Source organism: Ochotona princeps, chromosome 5, assembly GCF_030435755.1.
Source record: "Ochotona princeps isolate mOchPri1 chromosome 5, mOchPri1.hap1, whole genome shotgun sequence".
NCBI lineage: Eukaryota > Metazoa > Chordata > Mammalia > Lagomorpha > Ochotonidae > Ochotona > Ochotona princeps.
In genome coordinates this window covers 49321492-49333780 of record NC_080836.1, presented here as the reverse complement: position 1 = coordinate 49333780, position 12289 = coordinate 49321492, and the positions used below count along the sequence as shown (strand labels likewise).

Here is a 12289-nt window from a genome sequence, read left to right as displayed (position 1 = left end):
ATATTTATATTTGCCTGAAAATTTTAAATTCTCAAATAAAACAAAACTTAGCTAGTCACATTTTGGAAGCGGGATTTGATGGGGTCTAATTTAGAAGACAGAAAGGAAGTCATCGATGAGTTTTTGACATAGAGGTAGTAGAAAGGAATTTAAGACATTTCCAGTAATTCCTGGCAGAGGGAGGTGGTGGGAGTGGTCAGGTTAGTATTGGGCTAGGCTTGGAAGGTCAACATGGGCCTCTGAGCATGGGTGTAGATGAAAGGAATATTACAGAAGTTGAGTGTGTTGTTTTGCTTTTAGAGAAGGTGAATGTAAAATGGGAAAATCACCTGGCAAGAATATAACCTTGCTGGCCCAGTTGGTGAGCATGCATTCATTTATCCGACGAAGGTTAATTCAGTGCCTTCTTGGTGTCAGGCACTATGTAAGGTGTCAAATAGATGAAGGAGCAAAATAGGCAAAACTCTCTGGCCTTTAAGAGGGTATTTTAGTGGCGGTATAATAAACAATCCAGAAAAGAAAAAACATATAGTAAATAATGATAATCTATCAATTTCGTTCTAAAAAAGATTGGATTGGAGCCAGGAACTGGGACATGGGAGGTAAGACCACTAATACTGTAATTATTTTAATGCTCTGTTGAGATGGTGATCTCTTAGGGAAGGAGTGAAGGAGGGCAGTGGAATCTGAAAAAAAGACCCTTCTGGTAAGCAAATAGAGGGCACCAATATGCAGAGGTGGGAACATTCAAACATGCACAGGAGACCTGGGTGTTGCAAACTGGCAAGGAGGAGGAGACAGAGTCACAGAGCTAACAGGGCCAGGCTTTGGCAGCTATGGACCATGTCTGAGTAAGGACTCAGGATACCATTCTGATTTGGAGGAGAAGCTTGGTGATAAAAGCTCAGTGTGTCTCACATGGAGGTGAAGCTGTCTCTGGTAGGCCAAGCTAACAAACAGCTGGCTGGATGCAAAGATGGGCTTTCCAAGAACACATCTGGAAAAATGATTAGAGTGATGGTGAGAGTGTGGTTCAAATGCCAGGCCATGGGGTCTGGTGTACATGGGGAAGGAAGCCAACTTTTGAAAGGGCTTCCTTGAAACTGGTGGATTTAAAGAACTGAAGATCTCCATTGAGGTTGACAAATAGGTGTGCAAAGAGGAAGGAAATGAAGACAAAAATGCATGGGTAGTCACAGTGACAGTGCAGTTAAATATGTCAAAAATGTAGCTCTTCCTGGCAGACCCATAGTTTATCCATCCATGGAATAGGTGACAAATGCAAATACAGGAGTAAAGAGAAGTTCAGAACAGCTTCATGAGAAATGAAATGAATAACAGTGCATGAATAACAGTGCAAGGAAGTCTAAGTGCATGAGAGTTATGCGAGTGTTCTTAAAAATGTTCTCTCATAGCAGCACTACTGAATCTGTTTGTCAAGATTTTCAGGGCTAGAAGGAAGCTTTCTAATATTATGAAGGGAAGGAGGAGTCCTTATACCTATAAAACCGTAACATGGAAAATAATAATAGTGATAATAATGTAAAATACACTATTTAACCCCCTTCAATTTATCCACAAGGAAAAGCAGGCACACACACACACAAAATAACTATCTGGCTAAGGGCAGATTGTTATTTGTTGGAACAACTGGGAATATAGACAAGTTTTTATTTATTCTCAATAGCTCTCAGAAAAAAAACTGTAGTGAATCTCTTCTGAGCATGAGATACAGCTATACTATAATCTGGATTTTTAAGGTACTGGTGTTGAGTTAAATTTGAGGGTTTTCCTTTGTGCTGAAGAATGGAACAATGCAAGCATCATCTGGGGAGAATTTCTCACTGTTTTGGAATGCCTGATCTTCAAATCTCTGCTTCCCTCCTCAGGTCAAAAGATAAGAAGAAAAATGATGGCATTCGAGTTGGCTTCTTTCAGTTGGTAATAAAATTGTGCAAATTTATGGCATAGATTTTCTAATTCACAGTTGTGAATTTCGAATTGTTCAGACCATGGAGGAAGTGCTAAATCTTTAGTCATATTGGCAAATTTTAAACTATAATGATCACCATTTCAGTCATAAGCCTTGCCCAGATAACACGTTGAATAATAGCTAGAATCACATTACTGTTTAAACACACAAATCCTGTCCAATATATCAGAAAAACAAAGAAAATAATGACTAAATACATAATTATCATTTTAAGTATTTCATCTATTTGAGACACACATACACACACATTGACACAGAGAGAAAGACAGAGACGGAGATTCTATTTGCTGGTTCATTCTCCAAATGTCCAACAATGACAAAGGTTGGTCAGAGCCAAAATTTGGAGCCACGATTTCAATCCAGGCCTTGTTTGAGCTACTTGATTGAGTTACTTGAGCCATCGCTGCTGTCTTACAGAGTTGGTGTTAGCTTGAAGCTAGCCACAGGTGGATACTGAAAACTCACGATTAGGGTATAGACATGTTAACTGTGAAACTAAATGCCTACTTAACCCCATTAGTAACATTTTAGTAAGGAAAAAGGTCATTATAGAAATTACATCAGGGCCCAATGTGGTAGCTTAGTGACTAAATTCTCACCTTTCAACCACTGGGATCCCATGTGGGCACCGGTTTATGTCCAGGATGCTCAACTTCCCATCCAGCTTCCTGCTTCTGGCTTGGGAAAGTGTTGGAGAATGGCCTAAAACCTTGGGACCCTGCACCCATGTGAGAGACCCAGAAGAGACTCCAGGGTCCTGACTTCAGATTAGCTCAGTTCTGGCCATTGCAGCTGTTTGGGGAGCGAATCAGCAGAAGGAGGATCTTTCTGTCTTTCCTTCTCTCTGTGGATCTGCATTTCCAATAAAAAATTAAACAACATAAAAATGTATAAAATTACATTATGTATTCTTTTAAAAAGTCTTTACAAATATTATAGTAGGACTGTTTAATCTAAATTTGCACACGGTGACATCTTTGCAAAGTACAAATGTCTTCCTTTGTCAGTGTCAGTTTTAGGAGCCAATTTATTTCAATACCGAAAGCTCACATAACATGTCTCCCTTGGCAATGGATTGAGTGATGGGGGTGGTTTAACCCCCACAGTTGTGGACAAGTAGCAAAAAGTTAAAGTGAACCTCTGGCACAGAGAGAAGAATTCAGAAGTCAAGCAAGAAAAAGCATGATCTAACAACTGAAGAGTCTAATCTTTTAGATACTGAATGTCCGATTGATTTTAAGGTAGTTGGTACTAATGCCATTGTTCAGTTTCCCGCAGAATTTGGTGTTGAGAACCATGGATGAGAATGTAATAACTAAAATGAAGTGGTCCTCCTGCCTCTCCTGCTTTTCACTCATAGTGATCTCTGAACCCTTTGTTTTCCAAGTTCCGGTTTTCTTCATGGAGTGACATTTGGCTGATGTGTGTGGGAAGTATATGCGCATGCATCCACGGGATAGCCCAGCCCGGCGTGCTACTCATTTTTGGCACAATGACAGATGTTTTCATTGACTATGACACTGAATTACAAGAACTCCAAATTCCAGGAAAAGCCTGTGTGAATAACACTATAGTATGGGTCAACAGCTCCCTGAACCAGAATGTGACAAATGGAACACGCTGTGGGTAGGCTGCTATATTTTTTTGTATTTATTTATGTATGTATATGGAGAGGGTCACATTTCAAATTGTGTAATTCAAAATGTAAAGAAGTCTTTACTGCCAAGTTGAGTAGTGTCTAACAGAGTGAATAGAAATGTAAATTTATCCATGTTCCTAGACCTTTAGGTTTTCCCCCTCTAACTAGGTTTAAAAATCTTAACAGCATCTTAAAAATCAAAAACACAATTGGAAATCCCCGATCAAATACACCCCCAAAATGTACCATTTTGTTGATTGTGGACCTGAGTGTAACAACTACCAATACTTACTGCCTCCATGTACGTGACACAAATCCCACTTGAGTCTCTCATGCAGGAACCCCTGCCCTGCCACCTCGCTCCAAGCCCTCCTGCTCCTTAGCTCTGCAGCAGTGACTGGGGATTCAGAGGGTCCTTGTCTTTTCTCTGTAATGAAAACCTAATGGGCTTGCTGCATTACCCTAACAGGGGCCAAAGGTCTCAGCCAATCCTTCAGTTTCTCTAGAAGAGTGATGTGAGGCTGGGAATGAAAGGCATCCACATAGAAACGGCCAGAACTCAAGACAGTCAGTCACTCTGGAGCTGTTCTGGTGATAAGCCTGTCCTTGGGCTGACTCACGGGGATGGCATGGACTTTGCATCTGCTGCATGCTGCCTCAGATTCCAAACAAACTCATTTGCACTTATGAATCCTCTTACTTGGGTTTAAGAATGAAGGACAGGGCACTTCCTGGGTGGAAAATCACTTGGTATGGTTCTGCAAATGGATTTATGATTTTCACTCACTCATTCAACTGAGTATCCAAGGGTTTTCTATTTATCCATATACTCGGGACTCATGGAAGCATCTAGGGTACAATTATCAGAGTAGTGCTAGTTATCTTTGTGGAGCTTAGATCTAGGTAGTCAGACCATCAGTCAATCAATGAACGTTCAAATAATCACATAATTACAAACTGCAGATGCTTGTAAATAAACGTGAGCGGGGTCCAAGTCTGAGGTTCAGCCATGCTCCTAGGTGCTTACTAATGTGTGAGAGGTGAATTCAAGAGCAAATCCACCTTCATGCCTGGATCATGGGCATCATCAAGGAAGGAATTCACTGTGATGGCCCCTCATTCTGATTCCTCTTACAGGAACAGCTGCATAAGCAGATAGTGCAGGCTCAGGCTTACAGAGGAAGAAGGCGTTCCCAAGAGCAAATGTGTAAAGGAATGTTTGTTCTTTTCTTTGAAAAAAAAAAAAAGCATTCTATGCAGATTCCTGAAATTATGTAGACCATAGCTTTCTTAGGCCATTGCTTTGCCAGGCACTCCTTGACAAGTTATATACTTTGTGAATTATTATGGTCATTGACATGAATGCTATGTGTTGCACTATTAAGAAAGTATATTTGTTGAGCTTCTGCGTAGTAAGATAATGTGAAAACACATCCAGGTGAGACAGGTTGAGAGAGGACACTTTCCTGCCCACTAAGAGTTAATATGCTTCCAAAGTTACCCAAGTCTTCATCAAATTTCTTCCTCGGATAAAGTCTATAACTGAGAACACAATTTCTTCACCTATCATAATAGATCTATTGTTTTTGGCAGGCGCGAGACAACTCTGTAGTTTTAGTAACGTAAGTATGCATGTGTAATGGTAGGAGATTTCACTCTTTCATTGGTTTGGTTTTCACATACCAGTTGTAATCAAGCAGGGACTCTTTGGGCTAAAGCCTTCCAAGTGGCTGTCAATGAATAACACTGATAAGTATTACAAAACATCAGGTCTCCTGATTATCTTGTTAGGATTTCTACTCAGAAAAGTCAAGCAATAAAGTGCAAGAATGAAAATAGGTAAAGAAGGGGAAATTTCTTAATTCAATTTATTTTACCTTTTTATATCCAATTAAAGTGTGAACATTCAATTGGAAGCCACAAGTCTTTTTTTAACTTCATTGTGGGAGAAACATATCACAATTTCTGCCAAATTCCATTGAACACAGGCCAAGTTTGGTACGGTTTTGGAGTAGTGGAGAGGAGTGTTGTAACAAGGAAATCAGTCTAGGCATGAAAGCCAGTGATTCATTTGGATTTTGGTCTGTTTTCTCAGCAATGTACACTGATCTTATGGAAGCAAACATTCTTTGGAAGTTATAATCTTTCACTTTTAAAATAGCTTTATTGACATACAATTCATATGCAATAAAGTTCAAGAGAACATTGTGATTTCATATGCTTATTATTTGTCTGAGAGCAGGATTGATGAATCATGTGGTAGTTCTTTATTTAGCTAGATCATTTTGGTAGTTTTGTTTGTTTAACAATGTGGTGCATGAGTTGTTGTACATTCCTTAGCAGATTCCAACTATTTTACTATTTTGGAGGCTACTCTATACTTTTCCATAATGGTTGTATTAATACATATAGCCACCAATAATGTATGAGGGCTTTTTTTTTTTGTATCTTTGCCAATACTTGATAACTTTTTTCTTTTTAATAATGACTACTCTAACAGATATAAGAAGATACTTCTTGATGTATTTCTTTAAAGATTTTATTTATTTGAAAGGCATAGTTAGAGAAGGAGGGAGGGAGAAAGAATGGGGAAAGAGAGGGAAAGAGAGACGTGAAGAGAGAATCTTCCATCCAGTGTTTCATTTCCCAAATGACTGCCATGGTCACGGTTAGGGCAGGCTGGAGCCAGGCGCTTCTTCTGGGTCTGCCAAATGGGTTCAGGTACCCAAAAACCCTTAGACCATCTTCTGCTACTTTCCCAGGTCATTAGCAGGGAGTTGCATTATCAGGGAACAGCTGGGACTTGAACAGGCACCTTATATGGGATGCTGGCAAGGCAGGCAATATCTTTATCTGCTAGGCCAAAGTGCTGGCTTCTTTGTGGTGGTCTTGGTTTTCCTTTCCCACTGATTAGTGATGTTGAGAATCTCTTCATATACCTGTGACCTATCAGAGTTTCTTTCCCAAACATTTCCTGTGGAGGTCCTTCACTAATTCATTAATTTTCAAAACACATTTTTTTTATTCTGCTTGAGTAATTTGTGCTTTATGCAGGAATTTGTACCTGTTATTGCGTTTATCTAATTTGTTGATGTACAATGAAATACTGACCTTACTGTAAAGTCAATAGTAATGTCCCTCTTCATTTCTTCTTCTTCTTTTTTTTTTTAGTGGTCAGCCTAATGAGGTTTGTCACTTTTGTTCTTCGATTTTCTTTGTTTATTTGTTTTAAGAATAAACAACTTCAGTTGTATTTATTGCCTTTCATTTTGATAAATTTTCTGCTTTTTTGTGCTCTAATCTTTAGTTCATCCCTTCTGCTTATTTTAGTCTTAGTTTACTCTGATCCTGTTTATTAAGGTGAGGTTCTCATAAAGACTTAAAAATTTGTCCTTTTATAGTATACATAATTAAAGTATAACAATTAAAGAATTGTTTTAGCCCCATTCCATAAGTTTTCATATGTTGTTTTTTCATTTTGATTTATAACTAGTTATTTACTAGTTTTGCTGTTGTATTTTTTTCTTGCATCAATATAATTTTGAGATTTCTAAGTATTTCTGAACTCCTCAAATTTGTTATTATTTTCTAGTTTCATTACATCATGGCCAAAGAAAATACTTTGTACGAGTGTAATCATTTTAAACTTCTTGAAGTATATTTTGTGGCCTAACATATGTTTATGCTGAAGAATGTTTCATGTATTCTTGTTGGTTTCTACCATTAAAAAAAATTATCTTAATTTTTATTTAGTTTATAACATTTAGTGTGATTTGTAGATAGAATTCTGAGAACATATGATATAATCTCCCTTTCCTTCCCTCTCTTTTACTTTTTTCTAGTTTTTGAGATAATGCATTTTAAATTTATATTACATTAAAAGACTTAATATTTCACTGACTAAGAAGTTTAACAAGTAAAAAGCAGAGACCATAGTTTAGTGGGACTATAAACCACTAAGCGAAAAAAATGACCATTTCATCTAGATACAGCAAATTTTAAAGTAATCACAGATCATTAAAATAACAATATAACACATTTCTTTCTTTTTTCTAGGCAAAAAACCACTACTGTTCTTGCAAAGTTTAGACAAATGCTATAAATAGTAATCAGATCTCAAAATATCAATCTCACTTATATGGATGACATTTTTGTACTCAGCTACTACAGATCAGGAAAAATATAATTGTCTTTTGGTGAATGGCTTATTTTATCAAGCATAACGGTTTCCTTCCAGTTGCATCCATTTTGTTGCAAGATAGGACTTCATTTTTTGTGGCTGAGTAATATTAGATAGTATATACATACCACATTTTCTTTACCCACTGATCTATTAAGGGAATCAGTGTTGATTCCATATCTTAGCTATTATGAATTAAGTCACAATAAACATGGGGCTACAAACAACTCTCTCATGCGCTAGTTTAACTGGATTTGAATAAATTCCCATGAGTGGATGGCAGGGTCACATGGCAGACCTATTTTCAATCTCTGAGGAAGCTCCAAGGTGTCCTCCATAATAGTTGTTCATTCCCAACAACAATGAATTGCATTACTTTTATTTTATTTTAATCCACATCTTCTCCGGCATTTTTTTGTTTTTTGATTTTCAGATGATAGTCATTATGACTAGGGTAAAGAGAAATATCATTGTGTTTTTTCTTTGCATTTCGTTGATGGCTAGTGATTCTGAACATTTTTTATGTATATGTTGGCCACTTGTATTTCATTCTTTGAAAAATATCAATTCATGTCCTTTGTCCATTTCTTAATTGGATTACTTGTTTTATTGTTGAGTTTCTTGTGCTCTCTTGGATAACCCTCTATTGGTTGCATAATTCGCAAATATTTTCTCCTATTCTGTTGACTGTCTCTCCACTTTGTTGAAGGTTTCCTTTGCAAGACAAAAGCTTCATTGATGAATATAATCTCATTTGTTTATTTTTGCTTTAACCACCTGTGCTTCTGGGGTCTTTCTCAATGCCTATGTCTTGCAGAGTTTCTCCAATGTTTTCCTCGAGTAATTTGACGGTATCAGGTCATAAATGTATACTTTTTATCCATTTAGGGTTGGTTTTTGTATAAGGTATAAGGTAAGGACCTTATTTCATACTTCTGCACATATGCATTCAATTTCCCCAGAACGGTTGTAGAAGAGATTGTGTTTTCTTGATTCATTTCTGAGATTTCTATTCTTTTTGTTGAACTTCACATCTATTTTTGTGCCAGTACCAGGCTGTTTGTGATGCCTTCAATATGTTTCTATTGTTTAAGATTGCTTTAGCTATTCAGGGTCTCTTATGTTTCAATTTGAATTTCAACATCATTTTTTTCTGGATCTGAGAAGAATTTTATAAATATTTTGATTGGGATAGCATTTGTTACGTGTTCTCAGTAATATGAACATTTTGAGATTATTAGTTCTACCTATCTTTGACCATGGAAGATACTTACATTTTTTGGTGTCTTATTCTATTTCTATCTTTAATATTTCATAATTTTCAGCATAGATATCCTTCACTTCCTTGGCCATATTTATCTCAAGCTATTAAAAATTTTATGCATCCAGTGTGAATGCAACTGGTCTTATGAGTTCCTTTTCAGCCATGGAATTTTTGTGTACACACAAACTATTGATTTTTGTGTTTTGATTTTGTATCCTGCAACTTTACTAAACTTTTAAGAATTCCAATAGTATTTTGTGAAGTCTTTCAGTTCTCCTGCATAGAGAATCATGTCACCTGCAAGTAGGGATAGCTTGATCTCCTTCTTCAATTTTAATTTCTTTGATTTCTTTTTCTCTGGCTAGAACCTCCAGGACTATATTGAAAGCAGGGTGAGAGTGAGGCTGTCCTTGTCTGATTCTGGATGTGACTGGCAAAGCCTCAAACTTTTCCTCATTTTAATACGAAGCTCGATATGAGTTTTTCGTATGTTGCTTTGACTGTGATGAGGAGTGTGTTTCTATACCCAATTTGCCTAAGTTTTTTTTATCATGAAAGGATATTATATTTTGTCAAATGTTTTCTCTCTGTTAAGGTGAAGTATGGTTTTTATTCTTCAGCTTGTTAATGTGCTATATTCTGTTTGTTGATTTGAGTATGTTCAGGCATCCCTGTATAAAAGGGTTAAATCCTTGTTGAATTTGATTAGTTAGCATTTTGTTGAAATTTTTTTGCATCTGTGTTCATTAAAGATATTGATCTATAGTTTTTTTTTTCTTCTATCTTTTTCTGGTTTGGGAACTAAGGTGATGTTGATCTTATATAAGGAATTTGGAGGATTCCCTTCTTTTCAGTTGTTTTGAATAGTTTGAGAAATCTTAGATTTAGCTTTTGAAAAGTGTGGTAGAATTCAACAGTGGACCCATCTCGCCCTGGGCTTTTCTTTGTTGGGAGGGTCTATTACTGATTCAATCTCTGTCTTAGTTATTGATCTATTGAATTGTTCTGTTTCATGACTCAATTTAGGTAGATTGTATGTGTCCAGAAATCTCTCTGATTCATTCAGAATTTACAATTTTTGGCATATAACTGCTTGTAATAATCCCTGATGATTTTTGTATTTCTGCAGTGTCCATTGCTTTATCTGTTCTTTCATATCCAATTTTATTGACTTGGGTGTTCTCCCACATTTTTTTGGTTAGTTGGATCGGTGATGTGTTGATTTTATTAATTTCCTCAAAAAAAAAACCCAGCTCTTAAATTCACCAATTTTATGCATTTTTGTTTCAATTTTATTTCTTCTCCTTTTTAAATTATTTATTTACCCCTACTAACATTGGATTTGGTTTGTTATTTTTCTAGGTCTTTGAGGTGAATGTATAGATCATTTATTTAATGTTTCTTTCATCTCTTGATATAAGTATTTGTTGATATGAGCATGATATGCCATGATGTCTCTTAACTCTGCCCTCGTGGTATCCCAGTTGCGTTATCATCTTTATTTGTTTCAGAATTTAAAAACATTTTTATTTTGACTTCTTCTATGACACACTGTTTCTTCAGCAGAATATTTTTCGGTCTCCATGTATTTCCATATTTTATAGAATTTCTTAGGTTGTTAATTTCCAGCTTTATTTCTTGTGGTTAGAAAAGATACTAAACTTGTTAAGGCTTGTTTTGTGATCTAAGATATGGTCTATTCTAGAGCAAGTTCCATGCATTGATTAAAAGAATATGTATTCTGGGCCCGGCGGCGTGGCCTAGCGGCTAAAGTCCTCGCCTTGAAAGCCCCGGGATCCCATGTGGGCGCCGGTTCTGGTCCCGGCGGCTCCACTTCCCATCCAGCTCCCTGCTTGTGGCCTGGGAAAGCAGTTGAGGACGGCCCAATGCATTGGGACACTGTACCGGCGTGGGAGACCCGGGGGAGGTTCCTGGTTCCCGGCTTCGGACCGGCGCTCACCGGCCGTTTGCGGCTCACTTGGGGAGTGAATCATCGGACTGAGGATCTTCCTCTCTGTCTCTCCTCCTCTGTGTATATCTGGCTGTAATGAAATGAATAAATCTTAAAAAAAAAAAAAAAAAGAATATGTATTCTACACTGTGATATAAAATGTTCTGTAGGTATCAGTTATGTTCATTTGGTCCACATCATAGATTAACGCTTCCTTTTCCTTCTATTTTATTTTTAATTTTTTGATACAATTCCATAGGCTCTGGGATTTCCCTTACCCTGTTTCTATCACACAAATGTGTTGAGCTTGATGCATGATCAAAGGACCCAAGCTGAATGGTGTAGCTTATTGCTCTAGAAATATTCTCAAGTAGTATCTAAAACTCTCATAGCTTTTTGTCCCCCCTTTATCCACCCAAGAAAGAAATGAGCTGACCATTCACCTCAGGAGCATCTCAGCAGTGAAAAGAGCCATGAACTACACATGATTCTTACTTGCACCACCCAGTAATGATAGAACAGTCCTAAGCTATGTTCCAGGAAATCCAGGGACAAGATTGGTGCCAAATCCTGGCAATCCATACATGTGTGTTCAGAGCTGGTAGCTGAATTTTTTCATGATTGACATTTTGTCACTTCTGTTTGAACGCATCACAAGAAATCTAACTAACCTTTTAGATAAATTATCTAGTTTTCTGATTTTGGATGCTGACATTTTATTTTACAAGATAAAAGCTAAGATCACAGATTTAAGTGTCTGCACTTATGCCTAACTTAATGATGGGGATTCATTCTGAGATGTGTATCATTAGGTAGATTGGATTTTAAACAAAATCAGTGAATATACTCACATAAACTTAGATGAGACCATTAAGTAATATAACCTTATGGAACCACCATTGGGTTTATAGTCCATTGTTGACCAAAAATGGAATGTAGTACATGACTGTATTAGAATCAATCACTCATGATAATACATTTTTTAAATTTTTCATGAGACAACTCCATAGGTTCAGGATTTCTCATTTCAGCCTCCCATTTCCCCTGCTCCTCCTACTCTTTTTTCTTATGTTATTGCAATTGTATAGACCTTCAACAACAGTCAATAAGTCTATGATTCTGCTTTTTAAGTGTATCATGACATTGTAGTTATAGATAATGATAGGAAGTCCACCATCCTATTGTCAAGATATAATCAGCAGTTTCATTGGGAGTCCATCTTTTATTTGGGAGTAGAGCTGCATACTGCAATGTATGATACT

The 12289-nt window shown here is 36.9% G+C and overlaps 1 protein-coding gene across 1 annotated transcript in view; it reads left to right on the top strand.

Moving 5' to 3' along the window:
- LOC101536298 (bile salt export pump) overlaps positions 1-12289 on the top strand; it is a 109096-nt gene that overhangs the window by 73402 nt on the left and 23405 nt on the right. The window contains exons 5-6 of the mRNA XM_058664245.1: positions 1890-1941; positions 3381-3619. Of these exons, the coding sequence (XP_058520228.1) occupies positions 1890-1941; positions 3381-3619 (291 nt within the window). The remainder of the gene's footprint in view (positions 1-1889; positions 1942-3380; positions 3620-12289) is intronic.